Consider the following 25,419-nt stretch of genomic DNA (forward strand, 5'->3'; position numbering starts at 1 on the left):
AAGCAGGTCCTCAACAGTGCCGACTTGTTCAGTTATAATCCTTGCTGGGCCATTACTCATTTTGTGAAATTGAGCCAAGTCCCTCTTTCCCTGTTTTCCTCTCTCTCCCTTTTTTTCCTCATTTCCACTCTCCTAGCTATTTTGCTTTGCTAAATAATCAGACATGTATATTATTCCCAAGATATTTATATTCTTAAGGAGATAAGACATGCAAAATAAGAATGCAATAAAATCCATAATGGAAGCCCAGATACTGAGTCACAGGTCAGAGGAAGATGGAGTTTCTAGTTGGGTTGGGGAGGGAATTAGGGACTGTCACATTTTTTAAGCTGACTATTTACTATGAATTGCCTAAGGGGGGAATAGAATAGGAAAAGGCCCTTTCCAGACTGTGGGGTTGGCAGGACTAACTAAGGAAGTCTCTTAGCATGGGGCCTGAATAGTGAATGATGATAGGATTATTTTGATTGGAGTGAAGGGTACATAAGTGTACCCTTCAGTGATATGGTGGGACTCTATGATTTGGACATTCATCATATTTTAAAATATTATTAGAAATGAAAACTGGGTGTGGTGGCTCACGCCTGTAATCTCAGCACTCGGGAGACTGGGGCAGGAGGATCGCCATGAGTTCCAGGCCAGTGTGGGCTACATAGTGAGTTCAAAGCCAGCCTGAACTAATTAGCAAGACCCTGGCTCAGAGGAAAACAAAAACAAACAAATGAAGAAAAGAAATGGCCAGGTTCACTGAAAAACACAGAGCAAATTGAGAGGGGATAAATCTACCCACAAGCATGGGGCAGGAACTGCAAGGAAGTCTAGGTTAGGAGATAGGGCACTGGAAGGAATGTGCAGGAGAATATGGCAGCAGAAAACAGGTGTCACCCAGGCAAGCAGAGCTGGCATTGAGAAGGAGGTAACAAGTCTCAAAGAGGGGGTGTGCCAATGCTGGGAAATATAGGACAGGTGACATTTAGAAATGTAACAAGGAGTCGGGGAATAAAAATGTCTGTCAGCAGTTAGCAGGCTCCAACCCCTCTCCTCAGGTTTATGGGCAGACTTCCAAGCTCTGTGAGGAGAGAGCAGGACAGAAAGCAAGAAGCTGGGCCCCAGCCTCAGAGGGACCAGGCAGGCTTCCAAGCCAGGAACACGGGGCCTGACTAGCAGAAAGAATGACTTGATGCTCCATTCCAGGGTGCGGAGCCAAAGTCTTTTCATTCTTTCTGCTTAAGGTTATGGCAGATCTTAGACACTGGATTTGCAGGTGGGAGCAAAGTGGTCCAGCTGTGAGGAGGGGAGATACACACCCTAGAGAAGCAGGCAGGCCCATCAGCTGCTCTTTGGTAGGCAAAAGGGGGACAATGGAAACTTGAAAATGGGAGGATCTGAATTGGAGATGCATTGTGGGAAGATGGTCTGAGCCTGGTTTGGAAAGTGACCTAGAGTTAAGTGAGTCCTCATCTGTAACAAATTTCTGCTATTCCCCTTCCTAAATACATCTCCAAATGTGTTCACTTTCTTCTGAGCTGCCTTTAAAAACTGTCATGTAGATCATTAAAATTGTATCATTAAACTGTATCATGAAAATTAATAAAATTAATAAAGTACTAATCTTACCTACTTCTTTTTACTTTTTTAATGTGGCTTCTGGAAAAGTTGAACCTGAGTAAGTGCCTCGCATTATATTTCAGTGTGACAGTGCTGTGCTAATCCTTTCTCTGACCTGCAGTCAGATCTCTTTAACATGCAAGTCTTCTCAGATGACAGACTTCGTGAAGTCTGCCCCCAGTCTCTGCTGCCCCAGGGCAACGTGCACACACCTTAATGGGCTCCCAAGCTCTCTGCAGTCTTCCCTTTCATTAAGCCCCTCCTGTCCTTCAGAGAAGTCTTAATTCATTTCAGTTCTAGGCAGGAAATTGCTTTGTTCTCTTTGGTATCCCTGTGTTCACTTATTCTTTTACCTGAACTGAACACGTTTCCCTTTTTCCTTGACTAACTTTTGCTTCCCATTAAGGTCTCCAACTTCAGATGTTTTAGCTCCTCAACAGTGGCATAGTGTTTGCTGCTTCTTACCAGCTCTCTTTCTTTTTGCTTGTCAAATTACATGTATTTTGGTTTTCTCGAGAAACCATGTGATATTTAATTTTCTGTGTCTGATTTATTTCACTTGGTGTTATGGCCTCAAGAGTCATCCATTTTCCTACTAATGACTCAAATTTATCCTTTATGACAGAGTAGTACTCCAGTGGCTATGGAAAATATATGTGTGTGTGTGTGTATTTCACATTTTCTTTATCCAATTATCTGTTGATGGGCATACAGGCTGCTTCCATATTTTAGCTATATATACTGTAATACGATGTCTTTAACTCTTTCACCAAGATAACCAGAAGAAGAATAGTGGGGTCAAATGGAGTTTCTTAGTTTTTTGAGGTGTCTTCATGCTGACTTCCATAGGTGTTGCACTGCCTTACGGTCCCACCCACAATGTAGAAGGGTTCCTTTTCTCCTATAACCTCACCAGCATTTGTTTTTTTTGAGTCCTTGATGATAGTAACTTTTATTGAAGTAAGATGGAATCTCAGTATTGTGTGATTTGCATTTCTCTAATAGCCAAAGATGTTGTACATTTTTTCATGTACTTATTGGCCATTTGTATTTCTTTTGAGAAGTGTCTACTCATTTCATTTGTTCATTCTTTAGGTCTTTTATTGGGGGAGTGGTTAATCTTTTGTAGTTCTTTATTCTAGATATACATCTCCTGTCCAAGAAGTAGCTGGTACATTTTTTTTTTCATTCTGTAGGTAGTCTCTTCATTCTGTTGGTTGTTTGCTACACAGAAGCTTTTTAATTTATATAATCCTATTTGTTGATTCTTGGTATTACTTTTTGTACAGTTGGGAATCTGTTCAGAGAGTCCATGACTACGTCTTCAAGAGTTTTACCTATTTTATTTTCCAGCAGATTCAGTGGTTTTTGTTTTTATATCAAGGTCTTTGATCCATTTTTATTTGATTTTTATAAAAATTGAGAGATATGGGTCTGCACCTGGATAACAAGTTTTCCCAGCACCATTTGTCAAAGAGGCTGTCTTTTCTCCAGAATGTATTTTTGGCCCCTTTGTCAAAAGTCAGATGGTTGAAGGTATATGAGGTTGTTTCTGAACCCTCAATTCTATTTCATTGGTCCATATGTCTATTTTTGTCCTATTACCATAATGTTTTTATTATTGTAGCTTTGTAGTATATGTTGTGGCTTGTGTCTAGGGGTTCCCCCAAAGCCACATGCAGTCTTTTTCAAAGATAGCTAAATCTGGAATGTGTGATATTAGGAATAAGGGCATGTGATTACTAAACTACTACACGTGAGTGATTAGTTTGGCACTGCCCTAATCCTAGTAGTTTGAATAAGATAAAAGGAGCAGAAAGACACTGTTAAGGTCCCTTGTTGCTGTCTTCTGCCACCATGTTTGTTCCCCTTGTTACCTACATTACCTCATGCATGCCACATTGTTTCTCCTCTATGATGCCTGTTTGCCATCCCTACCTTGGAGCCAGCTGATTATGGACTGAAACTTCTACAAACTGTGAGCTAAATAGTCCCTTTCCCCTCTAACTTTGGGTGTTGAGTATTTTGTCTCAGCAATGAGAGAAAAGTAACTAACACAGTATAACTTGAAATCTGGGATTGTAATGCTTTTTTTGATCAGTATTGGTTTGGCTATTCTGGGTCTCTTCTGGTTCTATATGCATTTTAGGGTTGTTTTTTCTAGTTCTGTTAAGAATGTTGTTGGTATTTTCATTGGAATTGCATTAAATTTACATGTCATTTTTGGTAATATGGCCATTTTGTCAATATTGGTTCTGTCTATCCAGGAACAGGGGATGTCTTTCCATTTTCTAATGTCCTCTTCAATCTCTTCGGAATATTATAGTTTTCACTGTGAGGTCTTTTACTTTCTCAGTTAGGCTAATTTCTAGGCATTTTTTAAGCTATTGTGAATTAGTCCTTTTGCTGATTTCTCTCTTGGTGAGTTCATTGTTGATGTACAGGAACACTATTGATTTTTGTGTGTTGATTTTGTATACTGCCACTTTGCTGAATTTGTTTATTAGTTCTAAGAGTCTTCTGGCAGAGTTTTTTGAGTCTTCTTTGTAAAGAATCAAGTCATCTGAACATAAGAATAGTTGGTCTTCTTCCCTTCCTATTTGTATCCCTTTTCTTCCTTTGTCTTGCCTGATTGCTCTGGCAAAAGTTTTGAGTACTATATTGAACAGGAGTGATGAGAGCAGGTACCCTTGTCTTGTTCCTGATTTTAGAGGGAATACTTTCAGTTTTTTCCCCATTTAGTATGATGTTGGCAGTAGATTTGTTATAAATGGCTTTTATCATTTTGAGGTAGAGTCCTTCTATGTCTATTTTTGTTAGTGTTTTTTTAAATCATGAATGGGTGTTGGATTCTGTCAGAGGTTCTTTTCTGCATCTATTGAGATGATCATGTGATTTTTACCCTTCTGTTTATGTAGTGTAATACATTTATTGATCTGTCCTTTTTTTTTTTTTGGTAGGTACCAGAGATCGAACTCAGGACCTTTTGCTTGTGAGGAAGGTGCCAGAACCACTGAGCTAAATCCCTGGCCCTGATCTGTCCTTTTATTGAACTCATGGAGAGATTCTTTTCTGATTGTGGCTATTTGGGGTTCTGTATCTCATTTACTTGGATACTGAATTATTTTCCTAGATTTAGAAAATTTTCTGCTATGATTTAGGTGAATACATTTTTATACTTTTGTTGCCATCTTCTAATGTTTCCTTATCTCCTATAATTCTTAGGTAGCTTTCTTTGAATCATCTATCAAATGTTGGATCCAGCATTCATGGTGTCTTGTTTTTAGGCTATCACTGAGTATATCAAGCATGTCTTTCAGTCCTGACAATCTCTCCTCACATTGATTATTTCTGCTGCTCATAGTTTCAGTTGAAGTTTTCATATCCAGGATTTATTCTTGATTCCTGTTCATAACCTCTAATTCTTTACATTTGTTTATATTACATGCTCTTTGATCGCTTTAACATTTTAACCACTTGGTTTTTGAATTTTTTGCCTGAAACTTTCTCCACTTCAGTACTCGTGGGATCAGCTTTAGAGAAGTTAAGAGTTTTGGGAGGCATCTTGTTACCTTTTTTTCTCATGTTTCTTTTTATTGTGTTAGTGCTAAGAGTTGAAGATCAGCTACGGTGGAGAATCCTGTCGCTAGTGTGAGGACTTCTTCAGTTAGTTATGTGACCTAACTTGTGTTGTGACCTTGACTTGCTCATGTTTTGGTGTTCATTCCCCTGTTGAACCTATTCACCATAGCAGGATCAGTCCCAGTCACTGTGTGGCAAGGAGATCAGTTATATCAGCATCTGTAGAACCAACTATATGTCAATCATGTAGTTTAAAACTTTTTTAAAAATTTACACTTTTTCTAATAGCTCAGGAAGACAATGAGGTACTGATGGAATGTAGAGGATGAGGGAAGGAGAAAGGAAGAAAATAGTTCAGAAGAAGGAAAGAAGAAAAAACAGACAATAGCAAATGAAAGAGATAGGACTTTGGTGATATTATTTTTATATCTGAAATAGAGGGAGGGCAGAGGAGGTTGAGAGGTTATTTGTCGGGGGAGGAATAAGGAATAAGAGGGAGAGGAGTATAATGTGAGATTGAGGAAGTGTAAAAAGGTTGGGAACCAATTAAGATGCTGATAGAAAGCTTGTGTTTGAATCCCCCATACATAAATTACCTGATATGGCCATGAAAGGTATTAAGTAACTAAAGCAGTAATTAATTATTATTCTCTATTTCACATATACAAACTCTTCTGACACAAATGAGAGAAAAAACCCACATACCTATAAAAACACAAAAGTGAAGAGTCCTCTCAGTCCTATTTATGCTCAGTCAGAACTTGGCCAGTGTACTGTTTCCCCTTAGTTCAAAAAGGGAAAGAATTTGTCTTACAGCATTTGTTGAGGTTGAGCTCTAGTCCTCCGTGGCTTGTGACTGGTAGGTTGAGTGCTTGAGCTGGTTCCCCTCCGATGACCTGTTCTCCAATGACCTACCGGTGAGTGAAGGAGTTGGGGGGATCCAGACGGACTGCTGAGACTGCTTCTCATTACCTCCTGTGGGCACGGCTAGCTGGAGGTTTTGCCTTTGTCTTATGTTTGGACACCTTCAATTGTATTGGAGAGGAAGAGGGCGCAGTGAAACTGATCAAGTGCCCAGTTGTAGCCTGATCTCTGCAGTGGCTTCCTTGATCTCCCTCCTGGCCCCATCTATGATAGTCCTTCAAGCTGCTTGTTATGCATTGTGTTTGGATGTCGCCTCAAAGCCTCCTGCTTTTTCAGAGGTGGCTGAATCTAGAGTGTGTGATTGATTCATGGTGCAGTGCTAGGCCGGAGAGCACTAGGATTAAGGGCGTGAGTGCTACCTGCCCTAAGTAGTCTGAATAAGATAAAAGTGGCTGAAAGACTGTGTTAAGGTCCTTTGTTGCTTTTGCTACCTTGGTGTTTTTCCTCTTAGATGCCTGTCTGCCATCCACCCTGCCTCGCAGCCAGCCAATTATGGATTGAAACCTCTACGAACTGTAAGCTAAATAAACCTTTCCCTTTTTAATTTTAGGTATCAGGTATTTTGTTTCAGCAATGAGGGAAGTAACTAAGACACTGCTTATGTCTGCTCTTTTTATTCCTGTCTGGGTGAGCGTGGTGCAACACCTCTGACCATGCCACCCCTATTATAGGCTACCCACATGATGTAAATCTCAGACAGAGCACCCTAGCACACGGGAGTGTGGGCAGTCTCCCCTGGGTAGAGTGATATTCCCATCAGTAGGACCTGTGGAATGCTCTGGTTGATTAATGAGTGAAGGATGCAATGATGTGACTGCCCAGAGTGGCTTCCCTGCCCCTGCCTGGTCTATGAGATGTCATATTTGATCTCAGCCTTGTTCACACCTTTCTCTCTGCATGGACTGCCCTCTTCTATCTTGCCCTGCTTCCCTAAAACCTTCCGTTCTCACCTTGAAACCCTATCTATACTTTGTGTCTCTTTTGACATGCCTTAATGGGCATGATTTTTTTCTTTTCTTTTTTTTCTGAAGCCCCTCAGCATTCAGTATTTCTAAAGTTGTCTTTTTTTTTTTTTTTTTTTGTCTCTCAGAGAAGATGGCAATATCTGGTCTTGTCTCCCATTCACTAGTCAGGGATAGTGCCCACACCTAAGCATTTCCAAGGTGTGAATTGAAAAAGACCCTTCCCTGCAGCCTGTGTTCTTGTCCCCAACATGTGCCAGTCCCTCACCTGGGATGTGCTGGGATGGCTGTTCTCAGGGGAAAAACTGAAAAATACTACTCTAGCGTGGAATCTAGAGTCAGGATGGTTTCACACAAGCCCACGATCACCCTTTTCCTCTTTACTGCTTACAGTGTTCATTTCCTTGTTTGCTCTATTATACAGGATTCTCAGAGAAACAGAATCAATAGGAAGAGTCTCTGTCTCTCTCTGTATTGTTTTTTAATGAGGAATTGGTTCAATCATGGAAGCTGAGAAGTCATACTATTTGCCATCTGCAAGCTGGAGTCCCAGGAAGGCAGTGGTATAATCCAAGTGCAAAGGTCTGAGGATCAGGGGAGCTGATGATAAATCCTAATCTGAGCTCAGAGGATGATGACAGAGATGCTTCAGCTCAAGGAGTGAAGCAGGCAGAACAGAAAGAGGTGAATTCCTCCTTCTGCCTTTTGTCCTTTTCAGGCCTCGGTGGATTAGATGATTTCCATCCACAGGAGAGGAGTTTCACCATTTCAAAAGCGAAATACCCTTATAGATGCCCAGAAACAATATTTAATCTGGGGACTTCTTGGCCCAGTTGGGTTGACACATAAAATTAACCATTATACCTCCTTAATTTTAGATCCAGGACCAGCAGGCATAATTCAGTGCTTTATACATAGTACCTGCTCTTTTGAGGCCATTAAAATGGGTATTTACTTCCCTGATCTTCACAGAGTATTATAGAATTACATAAGATAAAATAAAAGCATAGCTCATGTTTCCAAGAGTCATAGGTGCAGTTGACATAATATACCAAGTAGCCTCCCTATATCCATGGTTTCCGTTATCTGTGTCAGCTGTGATCTGAAAATATGAATACTTTAATATTAATACTGACTCTCAAAAGTCAAGACACAGTAATACTAATAATATTGACTCTCAAGAGTCAAGACATTCACATTATTTATATTTTTTAAATTATTCTGTTTTATTATTAGTCAATTTTTATTATTCTCTTACTGCACCTAATTTGTACATTAAATTTTATCATAGGTATGTATGTATAAGGAAAAGCAGTATATACCATAGGGTTGTGTACTCTGTGGTTTTGGGCATCCATTGGGGATCCTGGAACCTATCCCCTGCGGATAAAGGAGAGACTACTGTGTTAAGGCAAATTAGTGTTCAAGAAGAGAAGATAAAAAGCTGGGTGTGGTGGCTCATGCCTATAATCCCAGCACTTGGAAGCCTGAGGCAGGAGGATTGCCGAGTTTGAGGCCAGGCTTACATAGTGAGTCCAAGGGCAACCTGAACTCTGAACCACATAGAGAGACCCTGTCTCAAAAACCAAAAACCAAACAAACAAAAAAAGAAGATATAGGACTGGGGATTTAGCTCAGTGGTACTGGGTCTGCCTCAAAAGCACAAGGTTCTGAGTTTGATCCCAGGTACCAAAAAAAAAAAAAAAAGAAGATATGGTATCTGCCTGTTTTGTGTTTGTGTTTTTGTGAACTAGTGGGCCATATGCAGGATTCCTTTTGATCTGTGAGCCCTCTTAACTCCTGGGTCTTCCCCCAAGTCTGATTCCTATGCCTAGATTTTCTTTCCCCCTCCACCACCTCCTTCCTTTACTAGATCAATTCCATGTCCTCTTCCAGATCTCCCCTTAGAAATAATTTTCCACAGGAAGCCTTTCCTGAATCCCAGGCCTAACCTGTATGCTCCAGTGATACCTTTTCTCTCAGTATTTATCATTCTGTGCTGTAAGCACTTTGTGTGTCTGTCCTCTAATCCAGTAGCACTCTCAGGCAGGCAAGAAATCTGTCTTATTAAAAGTTAGTTCTCTAATGCCTGGCACAGGCCCTAGTATACAGGGGACACTGTAAATATTCATTGTATGATAATAAATAGGTACAGGTCAGAACAATTTCAGAATCGAGGTGTATCTGAGTAAGTCTTGGGACATGATGATCTAGTCTTTGGCTAAGCGATTCTACTGATGTATGTTCTACTTAACAGGGATTATTAATGGCTTTATAGGTTTGGCTGCTTGTCCCAGAGAGCAAAGTTTATGATAAATTAAGCAAGAAGGAATTCTACTTTTCTCTCCTAGAGATAGGCAGTCACAGATAAGTGGTTGTATTCTATGAGGAAAGAATTAGACAGGCTTTGCCTGTCTTGCTACTCCACCGTTTTAGGATGATGCCCTTGTCTCCATGGTTCACTGCCATGATAGAGTCCTAGGAGATCCAAATTTGTCCTGGAGTTCTTGGAACCCACACCCATAGCCAGTTTAGTTTCTTGAAACTGATACTAGGACATTTTGGATCCTCCAGGGCAGCTTGAGTCTGGTATGGAGTTATAGGCCCATTGAAACTGAAGAATTCCTCACTCCTTGCCCATTCTTCACTCTTTCCCAAGACTTGTCAGGAGGAAAAACTTAAACTTGGCTTGGGTTTGAAATGCATGCCAAGAATGCCAGCTGGTCCCATGCTGAGGTCATGTGCCTTTGGCCAGGATAGCATGGTCTCCTGACACACTAACCTAACAGGACCTTCTGACGTATTATAAGGGAGAAATTTCTTTGAACAGTGTTAAATGTTATCCATTTGGCTACAAGAAAAAGCATATTACTTATTTGGTGATGATATTGCCACAAAATTGACCACTACACTGTCATTTCCTTACAAAGCCTTCCTGTTGGGTTTATGTTGAGAATAATTGTTAAGTTTTATGACTAAAGTTGGACATGAAACCCATCCTACTCTATCCATTTTTCCTTTCCACAACACATGCATGCATATACACATACCCACATGATATCCCTGGAGGAGAGGGAGAGAGAAAGGGGAAAAAACCAGAGTAGGAGTGAAAGCTATATGCACCTCTGAGGCCAGCAGTTATTGGTCTTTCTGCAAGTCAAATAAAGCAAGGTAACTGCTCTTCCCTTCTCCTGCCCCTCAAAAATCACGTCTTGCTGTAGGTCTCATTTCATGTCTTAGACAAAACAGGATTGTTGTGGGTCACTATGAGTTGATTCTGCCAATATAACAAGAAAATAACAAGAACCAAAAATCTGTCTAAATTTGTTTCTGGCAAAGGCAATATATGATATATTTTCTGCTTTTTAAAAAAGACGTCATCTAATTGATGCACAATCCACAGTCAGCTTTCTAAAGTGGTAAAATTCTCTTTGTGCTTTTGTGTGTCTCTGTGTGAGTAGTCGGCATATTTGTGGCATTTTGGTTAATTTTTGTTAAAGTTATATTTCCTTCATATATGTTTTTCTTTTCTTTCCACCTTCTCAAAAGCTCTCCTTCAAGGCAGAAACTTTCCATTCTTGGTTTCATCCAAAAGACAAATATTTCTGGGAAAACACTGTGTTTAAGCTATTCAGCAATTCTGGTGTTATGTAACTGACCACACTAAGACTTTCAATTAACTCTGGTTACATTTTATTGAAGAGTGTCATAGAGTGGAATAACTGGTGATAAATTTTCAAAGCTTTTATATATTTTTAAATAGAAAAAACTCTTAAAATATATATAGTGTCTGTGATAATGGTGGAATGTAAAACTCTTGTTTGAACACTGTAAAGTGCATTGACTCTATGCCGAAACTGATTTAACTGTGTTTGACTTTGAGAATGAGCTGTTCTTTCAGCATTCATTTCCATCCTCCAGTTTTCCTTCTCCTTCTTTCCCTTCTTCTCTTTTCCCTGGTCATTGTTGTTTTTTCTTCAAGGGTGAAAGTATCATATGATGGTTTAGACTTTGCTTTTCCTCTATGAAAGGAGGGATCATGTGGATTCATGGTTTCTGACAACCTCCTGTGAATGTACTAACTTACCAGTGACCTTCATTTCTAGTCTTCCCTTCTTATTTCTATCACTTTTCAATATCTCCATTTTCTTTCTCTCCAGAACTGAGCTGATATTTTTTTTTTCCAAAGCAGAAGCCCTTCTCATTATCTATTTATTTTCATGTCCCTACCACAATATAGGCTCCCCTTGTGGTTTTGTGTGTGCGTTTTGGTTCTCCCACACATTTGCTTTCAGTGTCAGTGTCATTGCTAGCTATTGTCAGATTGCATTGATTTCTCAGATATCACTTAGATCCATTTCTTTATTTCAAAACCCTCATGTTGGCTTTTTAATCAAATGGAGTACTGCTCAGCCATAAAGAACGAGAAACTAGAGACATTTATAGCTAAGTGGATGCTCAATGAGCCGATACTCTTAAGTGAAATAAACAGGACACAAATGTATAAATATGAATAGTTTCTCTGGTATTCAAAACTGAAAGTGTAAATAAGGATTAAAATGAATAATTGATAATGTGAGATAGAAAGAAAAGGTCCAAAGGGGAAGGGGAAGTGGGAGGAGTAGGGGAAAGGAAAAAATATGAGAAAAGAAAAAAATGGAAACAAAGTCTTTGTAAATAGGGAGGGGGGGAGAGGTTGAAGGGAGGAAAGGGGAATGGGAAAAAAATAAGAACCAAGACACATGATGTAAAGGTACAAGTTCCCAATGATAAATTTAAATGTATTGTATACCTAAAATTTACCAATAAAAGAATATAAGAAAAAAAACTCCTCATGTTGTCTTACTTAATATGGTTATTAACTATTTGGCATCCACATTACTTTAATAGTCTTTCCTTTGTGTTTTCTCCATTTGAAGGTAATGTATGGATAAGCATTAGAATCCATTGTTGATACTGTTTCATCATTTCAATTATCTTTTAAGAAAAATTTAAAAAATCTCCACCAATTGGCTACTTTACCTGTTGACACTTACCTGGACTATGTGGTCCATGTCTCCAACCAAATCTTTTTCCATCTCTATTAACACCATTCTTTTGGAAGATCCCTCTTCCTCCCAAGACATGTTTCCTTTTTTCTTCAAAGGCAGCAGTTAACACAGCCTTAATAGAAAGTGGCCTGGAAGTTCTTTAAGAGAGCATCACCTGGGCCGGGGATTTAGCTCAGTGGTTCTGCCACCTGCCTCACAAGTGCAAGGACCTGAGTTTGATCTCCGGTACCAAAAAAAAAAAAAAAAGAGAACACTTGATGGATTTTCTCAGTGTCTCTCACTACACACTGCTCCATCTGTCCTGATTCTTAATTTGTACTTGTTAACTTTTGAATTTGTAAAATCATTTTTGCAGTCATTTCCTTTATATTTCTGGGTTTAAAGTATAGGCAACTTTAAGATAGCAGTAATGTCTATGATTTATTTATATCATTCAATTATAATAACTAAGCATTTATTGATTACATAGCATGGCATCTGCCTATCATTTACTACACATTTGGCACTGTGTAAGGTACCAGTATATAATGTTGAGAAGAAATTGACATTATCCCTGCCTTTGTAGACTCTGAGAGGAGAAACAGATATTTATCAAATAATCTTACAATTATACAATGTGATGAAGCTACAAATAGAGAAGAACATGAATAGGGGTAGTTAACCCACATGAGAGGGGAAAAGGGAAAGAGGTCCCACGTAGGTAGAAATATATGCACAAAGGCTCTGACAGGAGGAGCCAGATATGTTTAAGACACTGGCAAAAGCATGGATCAGAGGGAATCAGAGAGCACAGGTAGAGTGGAGTGGAGAGACCCTGGAGAGGTAAGCAGAGGCCAGCCTGAGCAGGCTGTGGGGGTGTGGGAAACATTCAGGCTTTTCTCATCAGCAATGAGAAGCCATGGGAAGGATTTAAGAACAGGAAGAGGTGGCAGGGTTTAAGAACAGGAAGAGGTGGCAGAGGAGGTGAGGCTTCCAGGCTGCCATACCACTGCCCCCAGTGCCAAGGAGCAGAGCTGCCCCCAGCGCAGAGGAGGTGAATCTTCCAGGCCACCATACAACTGACCCAAGTGCAGAGGAGGTGAGCTGCACAGGTGCCAGCAGCACATATCACCCCCCCAAATTGATTGAAATGAGAAGACACTTAAACAAGTTTCAGAACCAGACTGCCAGATCACCTAAGGCAACTCCAAAGGGAAACAAGATGGAACAATCTGATACTCAAACACTTGGACTCCCTGAACTGGCAACAAAAGAGGATCTGGAAAAAATGAAATCAGAAACAATTTCTCACATAATAGCAGAGATTATGCAAGATATGATTATTAAGTCTAGAGAGGACACAAATAAAAAAAATAGAGGAGCTGAGGAACATGATAGAATCCCAACATAGGAAACAAATGGAATCCATAAAACAGATGCAAACAGATTTCCAGGAGATTAACAATGCCACTGAAAGTTTATGCAGCAGAATAAGCCAATGTGAGGACAGAATTTCAGATATAGAAGATAAGATTGCAATTAGTGACCAGGAAAACAAAAATTGCTTTAAAATAGTAAGGGACAGGGCCGGGGATTTAGCTCAGTGGTTCCACCACCTGCCTTGCAAGCGCAAAGATTGGAGTTCGATCCCCGGTACCAAAAAAAAACTAGTAAGGGACCACAGGAAATCAATCCAGCAGCTGCTAGACGATGCAAAGAAGAATAACATAAGACTGATTGGAGTCAATGAAAAAACAGGAGAGAGTCCAGATGACATAAAAAAACTGTTCACAGAAGTAATGGCAGAAAACTTCCCAAGCAGGGGAAAAGAACTTGACATGCAGATAAGTGAGGCATATAGAACTCCAAATAGCCTTGATCAAAAAAACCCTACACATAGGCATATAATTGTTAATATACCAGAAACCCAACAAAAGAACAAAGTTCTACAAGCAGTTAAAGAAACAAATTGCATACAAAGGAAAACCCATCATTATCACAGCAGATTTCTCAATGCAAACCCTCAAGGCAAGAAGAGCTTGGAGAGACGTATTCCAGGCCCTAAGGGAAAACAGCCTCCAACCCAGATTGATGTATCCTGCAAAACTATCTTTCAAAATTGATGGAGAAATAAGATACTTTCATGACAAAGAGCACCTTTAGGAACTTGATGAATACCAAACCAGCACTCCAAAAAATTTTAGACAACATCCTAGGAACAGACAATGAAGATCACAACCACAGGAAGCACAGCAGAATGAACCCATCAGGCACAACAAGATATTAAATGTAAAGGGGGAGAATCCAACAAAAAGAAAAAGTCATGACAATGATAAGTCAATACGTATTAGTTATAACCATCAATGTTAATGGTCTCAATTCACCAATCAAAAGAAATAGACTGGCAGAATTGGTCAAGAAGCAAAACCTAACAATATGCTGCATACAAGAAACACACTTAATTCAAAAGGAAACTCATAGACTGAAAGTTAAAGGGTGGAAAACAATACTGCATGTGACAGGAACCTGAAAAAAAGCAGGAGTAGCTATCCTCTTTGCAGATCAAGTAGATTTCAAACCAACACTGATTAAGAGAGACGAAGAAGGACACTACATCCTTGTAAAGGGAAGAATCCAAGAGGAAGAGATGACAATCATAAATATCTATGCACCAAACACTAGTGCACCCAACTATATAAAACAAATACTAAGGGACATGAAAAGTCATATATGCACTAATACAATTGTAGTGGGGGACCTCAATACCTCACTGTCACAAATAGATAGATCAACTAGACAAATAAGTCATGAAATACTAGAATTCAATTGAACTCTTGAACAAATGAACTTAACAGATGTTTACAGAGTGTTCCAACCCAAAAAATCAAAACACACATTCTTTTCAGCTGCACATGGGTCATTCTCCAAAATAGACCACATACTCACTCATAGAACATGTTTAAGTAAGTGCAAAGGAATTGAATTTATCCCCTGTATATTATCAGACCACAGTGCGATGATGAAATTGGAGATCCATTGTGAAAGAAAATGCAAAAATTTCATAAACGTGGAAATTGAACAACACACTTCTGAATAACCAATGGGTCACAGAGGAAATTAAAGAAGAAATCAGACAGCTCCTTCAATTAAATGACAATGACAATACAACATATCGGAATCTCTGGGACACAATGAAAGCAGTCTTACGAGGGAAATTCATAGCAGTGAATACACATATTAGGAAAACAGAGCAAGCCCAATTGAACAATCTGATGCTGAACCTCAAGCTTCTAGGTAAAGGAGAGCAGGACAACCCCAAAGCTCATACAAGGGAGGAAATTACAAAGATCAGAGCAGAAATCAATTAAATGGAGACTAAGAGAATGATACAAAACATTAATGAAGCCAAGAGTTGGTTCTTCAAAAGAATCAACAAAATTGACAAACCCTTAGCCAACCTTATCAGAAAAAGGAAAGAAAAGGCCCAAATCCTTGCAATTAGGAATGAAAAGGGTGAAATTACAACAGATCCAGAAATCCAGAGGATCATCAATACCTACTTAAAGAACCTATATGCCAATAAGATGGAAACACAGAAGAAATGGACAGATTCCTAGATGCATATGAATTATCAAAGTTGAACGAAGAAGACCTAAAAAGTCTAAACAACCCAATATCAACCAATGAAATTGAAAACATAATTAAAAACTTACCAACTAAGAAAAGCCTGGGTCCTGATGGCTTCACTGCTGAATTCTACAAGACATTTAGAGAGGAACTACTGCCACTACTGTTTAAACTCTTCAATGAAACTGAAAGGGAAGCTATACTCCCAAATTCATTCCTGGAAGCAAGCATCACTTTGATCCCCAAAGCAGAGAAAGACCCAACTGAAAAAGAGAACTATAGGCCAATCTCACTAATGAACATAGATGTAAAAATCCTTAATAAGATACTGGCAAATAGAATGCAAAAGACCATCAAGAAGATCATACACCTTGACCAAGTGGGATTTATCCCAGGGATGCAGGGATGGTTCAACATATGCAAATCAATCAATGTAATACACTTTATTAATAGAGCCAAGGACAAAAACCATATGATCATCTCAATAGATGCAGAAAAAGCATTTGAAAAAATCCAACACACATTTATGATTAAAAACCCTACAAAAAATTGGAATAGACACTCTCTACCTCAATGTGATAAAAGCCATCTATGAAAAACCAACAGCCAATATCATACTAAATGGTCAAAAACTGAAATTCTTCACACTAAAATCAGGAACAAGACAAGAATGTCCACTATCACCATTCCTGTTCAATATAGTCTTGGAAACATTGGCCACAGCAATTAGACAAAGAAATAAAAGGAATAAAGATAGGAAACGAAGAAGTGAAGTTGTTATTATTTGCAGATGACATGATACTCTATATAGAACATCCCAAGAACTCCACCAAAAGTCTTCTAGACTTAATAAGCAAATTCAGTCAAGTAGCTGGATACAAGGTCAACACACAAAAATCAATAGTTTTCCTCTACACGAACAACAGACTCACTGAGAGAGAAATAGGGCAAATAATTCCTTTCACAATAGCATCAAAAAACCCTGAAATACCTAGGAATCAACCTAACAAAAGAAATCCAAGACCTCTTCTCTGAAAACTATAGCACTCTGAGAAGAGAGATTGAAGACGATATCAGAAAATTGAAAGACATCCTTTGCTGCTGGGTAGGAAGAATCAGCCTAGTGAAAATGGCCATACTTCCAAAACTGCTATATAGATTCAATGCAATCCCAATTGAAATTCCAGCAGCTACTTCACAGACCTTGAAAAAACAATCCAAAAATTCATTTGGAACAAGAAGAGACCTAGAATAGCAAAAGCAATCCTAGGCAACAGAAACATGGCAGGAGTATCACAAACCCCAACTTGAAACTATACTACAAAGCTACTGTGATAGAAACAGCATGGTACTGGCAAAGAAACAGACCAGAGGACCAGTGGAACAGATTAGAAGATGCAGAAACAACTCCAGACACACTTAGCCACCTCATCTTCAACAAAGGAGGCAAACACCCTCACTGAAGGAAAGATAGCCTCTTTAATAAATGGTGCTGGAAAAATTGGCTTTCAACTTGCCAAAGATTGAAACTAGACTTGTATCTTTCACCATGCACTAAACTAAAATCACAATGGTTTAAAGATCTAAATATTAAAGCAAAAACACTGAATTGGCTGGAATAAAGGTTAGGTAGAACTCTTGAAGACATTGGTGTAGGAAAACATTTTATGAACAAAACCTCAAGTGCCCATGAACTAGCACAAACAATCAACAAGTGGGATCTCTTCTTATTAAAAAGCTTCTGCACAGCAAGAGAAACCACCAACAGTGTGAAGAGACAACCCACAATATGGGAAAACATTTTTACCTGCTGTTCCTCAGACAAAGGTTTACTATCTAGAATCTATAAAGAACATAAAAAAATCAGTCCTCCCAAATTTAAAGACCCAATCCAAAAATGGGCATCTAAAATGAAGAGACATTTCTCAGACAAGGAAGTAGAAATGGCAAATAAACATATAAAAAAATGTTCAGCATCACTGGTCATTCAAGAGATGCAAATGAAAACAACTGAGATTCCACCTCACCCCAGAAAGAATGGCTGATATCATGAAATCAACCAATAACCAATGCTGGTGGGGCTGTGGGGAAAGAAGAACACTGCTCCACTGCTGGTGGGAGTGTAGTCTGCCCCAACTACTGTGGAAATCAGTATGGAGATGCTTCAAAGAACTAAGACTGGAAGTCCCATTTGATCCAGGTATTGCCTTGTTGTGTATCTTCCCCAAAGAATTGAAAGTAGCATACCATAGTGATGTATGTGCACCCATGTTCACAGCGGCACAGCTTGTAATAGCTAAAGCTTGGAAGCAGCCCAATTGCCCATCAACTGGAGACTGGATAAAGATGTCTTTTTTTTATTTTGTTTTGCTTTGTTTTGTTTTGTTTTAATGAAATGGAGTACTTCTCAGCCACAGAGAATGAGAAACTAGGGCTGGAGATTTAGCTGAGTGGTTTCGCTGCCTGCTGCGCAAGCGCAAGGACCCAAGTTGGATCCCTGGTACCCAAAAAAAAAAGAATGAGAATCTAAAGACATTTATAACTAAATGGATGCACACTGAGGTGATACTCTTAAGTGAAAGAAATACGACATATGTGTAAATACTGAATAGTTTCTCTAGGGTGAGAAACTGAAAGTGTAAATAAGGACTAAATGGTATAATAGAAAATGTGAAATAGGAAGAAAAGGGGCAAAGGGGAAGGGGAAGTGGGAGGGGCACAGGAAAGGAAAGAAGGGAATGGAATATGAGAAAATGGAAACAAAGTCTTTGTAGATAGGGATGGAGGGGTTGAAGGGAGGGCAGGGGAATGGGGAAAAAATAAGAATCAAGTGAGGTTATGTAAAGGTGCAGATTTCCAATGATGAATGTCATTATATTGTATACCTAAAATAAACCAATGTAATTAATTTAAAAAAAAGAACAAGAAGAGGTGGTATTGTGATCTTAAAAGATCACTTGTGAACTATGTGGAGGAAAGTGGGCAAGAAAATCAAACACAGTATTTTTTTGCGCCATGTAGCAACTCAGTCAATGTTTCTTATTAATGGAACACTTTGTGGAGCTTATATACTTCTCACTGTATCATTAATTTTGGCTTCAATCTACATCTGAAGCTACTCAAAGGGTCTGGTTGGGGGTTTTTTTGGTACCAGGGATCGAACTTGGGACCTGGCACTTGGGTGGCAGGTGCCAGAACCACTGAGCTAAATCCCTGCCCCTGATTTTTAATGTAATCTGTAACTTTTGCAGTTCTTTGACCTAACATTTAATAATATGGAGTGTTCACCATGGTGCCAGGTCCTGTGCTCAAGGCTTGATCTGGATTATTTCAATTAGTTCCTACAATGAGCCAATGAGGAAGAGATAATGTTTATTATTTCTGTGTGTGTGTGTGTGTCTGTGTCTGTGTGTTTAATAGGCTTAGAGGTCTTAAGGGCTTTTTGTCAGAGAAGGTGGTGGACTCAGTACTCAAGTCTAGTTGTCTCTGACTGAAGAGCCCTTACTCTCAGCCACTTTGTTACAGCTGTTCTCCTTATTCTGAGTTTTCAGTACCATTTCAATACCATTGTTATGGAAAAAGGAGATTCCTTCAGCTTTGAAAACAAAATATGATTTAGCTAATTTCCCAGTAACTCTTTCCAGAAAGTTGGTCAAAGCCCTTCATGGCATTAGGTCACTTACTCATCTTCCCACCTTGCAGTGGTTTATTACATATCTCACAACCTGGTATTATGTCTGAGCTAATTGTTGTGCTTTGATGTTCTCGATCACATGAACAAATTTCTGGCTGTATGTCCTTTTTTCTTTTGGAGAAATCTATAATTAGATGAGCTAATAATGCTCATTAGCCCAAGTTACAAATAGTATCCCAGTACTCAGATACCTCCTCAGGAAAGCATCATCAACAATAAAGAGTAACTGCCAACAATTGGTAAACTAGTAGTTGACAAACGTTTGCTATCATGGCCAGAGGAATCCCCTGCCTTTGACCTGCCATCTGTAGAGTACAATTTGCACATACACATTTCTCTGTCTTCATTTTCTATCCCCTAGGGCAGCCTCTTCTGGAGTTGTAGTAGGGTCTATCTAAAATTGGCTTGTAATTTGCTTGCCTAAATAGAAGAACCCAATAACAGGGCATTGAGAATTTGAACTAATTCCTTAGAGTATTTCTGCAATAATTAATGAAGTCAATTTGGTCTCTCAGAAGATAAAGGCAACTGCCTACTGCTTAACAAATGTTCAAAAGACCATTCATCTTTAACCAAGCATGACTGGCTCCTTACCCTTTGCAAAGCAATGTTGAAAGTTTAGTCAAAAGTAGGTGGATAGGGTAACTGCAGGTTTTTTGTTTTTGGTGCTGGTGATTAAACCCAGGGCCTAATGCAAGCTGAGTGTGCACTTTACCACTGAACCACACCCCCAGTCCAACCCTAGTTTTCTTAGCTGGAAACAACCATAACAGAGTGCCCAGATGATAGTGGGAAACTGAGTGTGGAAAGTTAGTTGGTAAGCAAACCCAAGAAATAGGGAGATACATTTTATAGGGCCATTCAAAAGATTAAGTAGTTGGAATTTTCATAATATTTTGATCTTGTGGGAGCAAGGAATTAAGAAGTAATAGATTTGTTTGCATATTTCCTCCAAATTTTTAAAAATCTTTGGATAGCTGAAGATATAGATTATGAATAAAGTATTATCAACTTCATTAAAAATCCACAAACTAGTCTGTTTAGGTAATGCTTGGAGGCAGGTAGAGACAGTTTGTACTCTGTAGTCTAAAAGCACAAAGAGAAATCCTGACCGCTACTTATTTACTTTTCTTCACATAATTATTACTATCATTATCCTCTTAGGAGCATTTACCTCTAAACTTTTTTTTTACCTCTAAACTTTTGACTGGGCATAGGACATTATAGTCCAGTATTGAGTTTGAGGATGATAAAGCGAAGAGCTTGTTATTTCTTATCAATTTACATTGATATCTTCAAGACAAAAAAATTTTTTTTTTTTTGGTACTGGGGATCGAACTCAGGTCCTTGAGCTTGCACAGCAGGCGGCGAAACCACTGAGCTAAATTCTGGCCCAAGAAAAATTTTTTTTTAAAATGACTTTATTGAGGTATGAATGACAGTACTGAACATATTTAATGGATACAACTTGCTAAGATTGAGGATAAGTGTATACACTGAGAACATTATCAGATTATTTTAAAACACTTACACTGTCTTCTCAGGACCCTGCTAGGTTATGCATAGGCTAATCTGGTAAATAAATTCAAAATGAGTCTTAAACAATTTACTGATTTATCCTTCCCACATATTGACCTGGAGTATTTTAACCCAATGTACTGGTAATAAGGTAATACTGACTACACTGCCTAGAGGTGAAATGTTTTAAAATAAATATAAAAACTGCAACATTTGATTATTCTCCACAGCCTAAAACTAGCCTTTTTTGTTGGTGGTGGTTTTATTTTTTGCAGAAAAAGATTTGTACAAAATTATATAGGTTATCAGGCATAAATATAAATAATTATTCTTTTTAAAAATCTCTGGATTTTTTTTTTTTTTGTACTGGGGATTGAACCCAAAGCCTTTGCACTGAGCTACATCCCCAGCCCTTTAAAATTTTTTTAAATTTTGAGATAGAGTCTTGCTAAATTGCTCAGTTGCCTAGGCTAGGCTTGAACTTGTGATCCTCCTGCCTCAACCTCCCATAGTGCTGGGATCACAGGCTTCCTGAAATTTTAATTTAATTCCCTGAGACAACTTGACTTCAGATTTCCCTGCATTGCATACACAGCACAACTTTTCATGAAATTTAGGTAAATATAATTTCAGAGGAAGTGTAATATAAAGAGAATGAAACATTTTTGATCATTTGCTATGTAATAGATTTGTATACATTATTTCATTCAATTTTCTTTCAAATTCTATGAATAGATATCTGTTCCATTTTCTGGATAAGGAAATGTAGGTTTAGGGAAGTAGTGTCCAGGTTCACTCTTGCTGTAACCCTGGATTTGAAGCTGGATCCATGGCTCCACCCTCGACATGCCAGGTGGCCAGGCAGGGAGTTTGGGGAGGAGAGGAGGGTGAGGACATCTGAAACCTGAGTGGGGCCTTGTGTGCTGCAAGCTGCCCTGCCCAGGAAGGGGGTCCTGAGTGGAGTGAGGCTGAAGAACTGCTTGATGTCTCTGAAGTGGAAAATTTACATTAATCCCTAAATTTACACATAAAAATCAGGCTAAGTGCTGGTGAAATTAATCTTATGGGTTGCTAAATCATCCCCCACTGCTTTGTGGTCTTCAGCATCTCCAGACAGGTCCTCTGGGTCCCGAGCATTGCTTGGCAGGAGGGGCCTCCGTGTGACTTTCCCCTGGCTCTGTGCACACCCAGTCCTGGTCGTCACAGAAGGATCTAGTCTGCATGGTGTTCCTTTTTGTTTTTTACAGAAACAACCACTTCAGTATGGTAAAAAGAGCATTCTTCTCTCTACATAGTCACTGTGCCCTGTCAGTCTGGGTTAAGGGGAACTTACCTGGGTGACTTGAAGGTATTCTCAAGTGTCCGAAGATCTTTTTGTTTTTCTTGATGTGCCTTGCTGTCATTTATTCTACTCTTTTGGGAAACTCAGCACATTTAGTCTTCTAACTTTTTAGCTCAGGATATATTTAATATTAACTAAAGTCCAGTCTTATGCCTTAGCATGGCAATGACCCTCACCCACCTTTTAATTTAAAGGTGATTACATTCATTTAGGGTGAATAGTATGAAGCATACGTGCAAGCTCCAAAGGTTTTCGTAATTGGCATGGAATCCTGGCAGGTGCCAAACTTGATTGTATCTCTTGCTGTTGGTTTAGTAAAACTTAGATCTAGGAAATGCAATCATCTTTTATCCTGACACTGATCTTTTTGTTATGATAAAACTCCCATTGGGGCATCCCGTGAAGCCCCCCCCCCCCCCGTGTCCTCTTGTCTCCTTCCCACCCACAGCAGCCAGTGACTCAGTATTTGAGCCTTATCGGAGTGGGTGGTGGAAAGAAGTCCAGAGCGATTTCCTGTCGGAGGCTGCGGTGCAGGACAGGGTACGGCCCTGGGCATGGTTTTTGGATATCCAGGTATCCTCTAACCTTATCCTTGGTCCTAATGAACAACTTCCTGGTTTCTACAATTGCTGCTCTCACCAAGGTTACTTTGATTTAATTATTCTAAATTCCAAATAGATAATAGAAGTGTTTCTGGTCCTCGCTTCCCTTCCTTGTAGTCAAGGAAGGAGAAGACACACAGGCTTGCACCCCCCACCGCACACATGGTTCTGTTTTGGCACCTGGTAGCCATCAGGAAAACCTGATAAACTTGAAAGGGTTGTTTCTTGATCCCTTCAGAGCTGGAGAAATGATTTCATGCTGACTTTATCCACGGGATTGAAGAAAGGGAGAGTGCGCTCGCAAGCACAAACAGGAAAGCCTGACATCACGGAGCGCGTGGGGAGGAGTCTGCCCCTCCTCGCCGCCCGCTCGCCGCGCTCCCTTTGTGGTCCGAGTCGCGCGCACCGGCGGCGGCGGGCAGCGCGGCGCGTGTCTGTGCCGGGGCCGCTTGGGACCCTGGCCGCGGAAACCGCCCCGGGCTGAGCCCAGCAGACGCTGCGTTGGCCTTGGAGCAGGGCGCATCATGCAGCGTCCACGAACCGGAGAGAAAGCTGAGAATGAAATTGCTTTGGCAAGCTAAAATGGTAACGAGAGCTCTCTGCCTTCTCCCCAGGCTGCTCTGGTGGGGAATCTTCTGCTTCCCCTGGGCGTGTTTTGGACTCCCGGAGCGAGCGGAGCAATCCGATTCTGAACTAGCGAGCCGAAGCTTTCTCACTCTGCTTTGTATTCCTCCTTCTCCGCGCGTCTTCTCCCTGAACGATACCTACTTTCTCAGCCTTTGCCTTGGGGGTGTCTGGGCAGATGCTTGTCAGGAGAGAACTTTGAAGAGAAAGGAGCCGTGAAGTCTGGGTGAACCGTGGAGCGCTTCTGAGTCCCGGCGGCCCTTTAACCCCAGTGTAAGAGCTGGCGACAGGGAAAACCAGGGGGTCGCTGCAGAAATGCTAGTTGAAGCTGCATGATTATGTGTTGCTTTTCTGCGCTTGCCAGATTATTTTACGGAAATAAAAAGTTCCACCTCTGCTAACTTTTGGGGTTCCGAAACAGTAAGAAGAGAAAAGGACATGCAAAGCATTTCACTTCCAAAGGCGTGAGGACTCTTGGCATATCAACACTTGTTTGTGTCTGAGTTTGAAATCTAGTATGCTCAGATGACTGAACCACTTTAAAAGTACAAACTTTTTAGACAAATGAGTTATTTTTCTTTTCACGTAAAGGGGGAAAAGTTAATCAGGACTAAGCCATAGCTTCTTTATGAAGAAAAAAAGACTTAAAAAAATGTTTAAGATATGTGAACAGGTCTAGGAAAAGTAATTAAATGGAAAAGTCCGGAGATCCTGATACCACAGGAAAGGGCTAGGGGCCAAGAAAATCTCAGCATTCCCTCTATTGCAATGTGTCTTGTATTGCTCTGATTGGAATATTTATTTTGAACAGCCCATCTTGTGCCCTGAGTGCTGTTGTAAGCAGCAAAGCAGCTGGGATAGATTGTGGTTAGCAGAGAGAAAAAAAAAACCACTTTTTTTCTTTCTCTTTATCCCATCCCCGGCAGAGCTCGATTCAGGACTGGGGTGAAGAGGTAGAGGAAGGAGCTGTTTACCATGTCACCCTCAAAAGAGTCCAGATTCAACAGGCTGCCAATAAAGGAGCGAGATGGCTAGGGGTGAGTAAAACTGGACAGATCTCGAACTTTGGAATTTCAGTGTCTGTTATTCTGTGAATATCATTATTATTGAGCAGAGACAGGCTTTTTTTTTTTTCCTTCTCTCCTTTTCCTTTGGACTTAAAAAGGAAAGTGCTAATGACCAAGTGTTTGCACTAGCTGTGGACGGCTGGTTTTTTTGTTTGTTTTTTTTTTGCTTGATGTTTTCCAAAGCATCTTCCCTAGCTTTGTCAATAATTCAGAACCTCTCAGAAACATCTTGGAGTATTTGGCAAATAGACTGGGGGTGGAGTGGCTGAAAGTGACACACAGTAACAGGCCAGAAAGCAGCACTCTGTCAGACAAGAGCCATAAGCAACTTTGCCCAGATGGCACCCTTTCTCTCTCCGCCCTCCTCCCAGAGTGTCTGCAATGCTCAGGGTACAGGCCATTCCAAGTTTGCTTCCTTTGAGGGGGTGGCAGACTTTCCATTGTGATCTCCTTTCTGTAGCCCAAGAGGAGGCAGAGGCATTGCTTAAGCCCACGGCTTTGCGTGTAGAGTGTGAAGAGTTGGGGGGCCTTTGGAAAAACGCTGCTTCTATAAACAAGACTCTTTTCCACTGAGAGTTTGAGCATTGGATAGCGTCATGTGAGTTCTTCATTTGTCTAGTAGATCTTTCAACACATCCCAAATCAAGGTGCTATGTGAAACAGAAAGCCTGGTGACAGGATTACTGCTTGGGCAAACATGAACACATGGAAGAAAGGAGACATTCTTGATCTGGAGATAGAACTCATTCTGGGATAGTGTGGTGGGAGGGATGGAGTGTGCTTTCTCCTGGTCTGATTCTAGTCACACTCAGAATTCATGGGCTTCGGGGCATCCTTAC

General features: G+C 40.0%; 1 protein-coding gene across 5 annotated transcripts in view; it reads left to right on the plus strand.

The window, feature by feature from the left end:
- The window catches only part of Rgl1 (ral guanine nucleotide dissociation stimulator like 1), a 306,410-nt gene that overhangs the window by 158,582 nt on the left and 122,409 nt on the right, over positions 1-25,419 (plus strand). For 3 of the 5 annotated variants that reach the window (XM_004862803.4, XM_087194427.1, XM_021242892.2), the window contains one exon: positions 24,440-24,550. The exons of 1 other annotated variant lie outside the window; for it this stretch is intronic. In XM_004862803.4, coding sequence (XP_004862860.2) covers positions 24,440-24,550 — 111 coding nt within the window. Of the gene's footprint in view, positions 1-23,275; positions 23,475-24,439; positions 24,551-25,419 lie in introns of those variants that run through there. One more of the 5 variants, XM_004862804.4, reaches the window with a different exon arrangement.

This window comes from Heterocephalus glaber, unplaced genomic scaffold (assembly GCF_053883595.1).
Source record: "Heterocephalus glaber isolate CG9 unplaced genomic scaffold, H.glaber_assembly_v1.0 deba00001600, whole genome shotgun sequence".
NCBI classification, from domain to species: Eukaryota; Metazoa; Chordata; class Mammalia; order Rodentia; family Bathyergidae; genus Heterocephalus; species Heterocephalus glaber.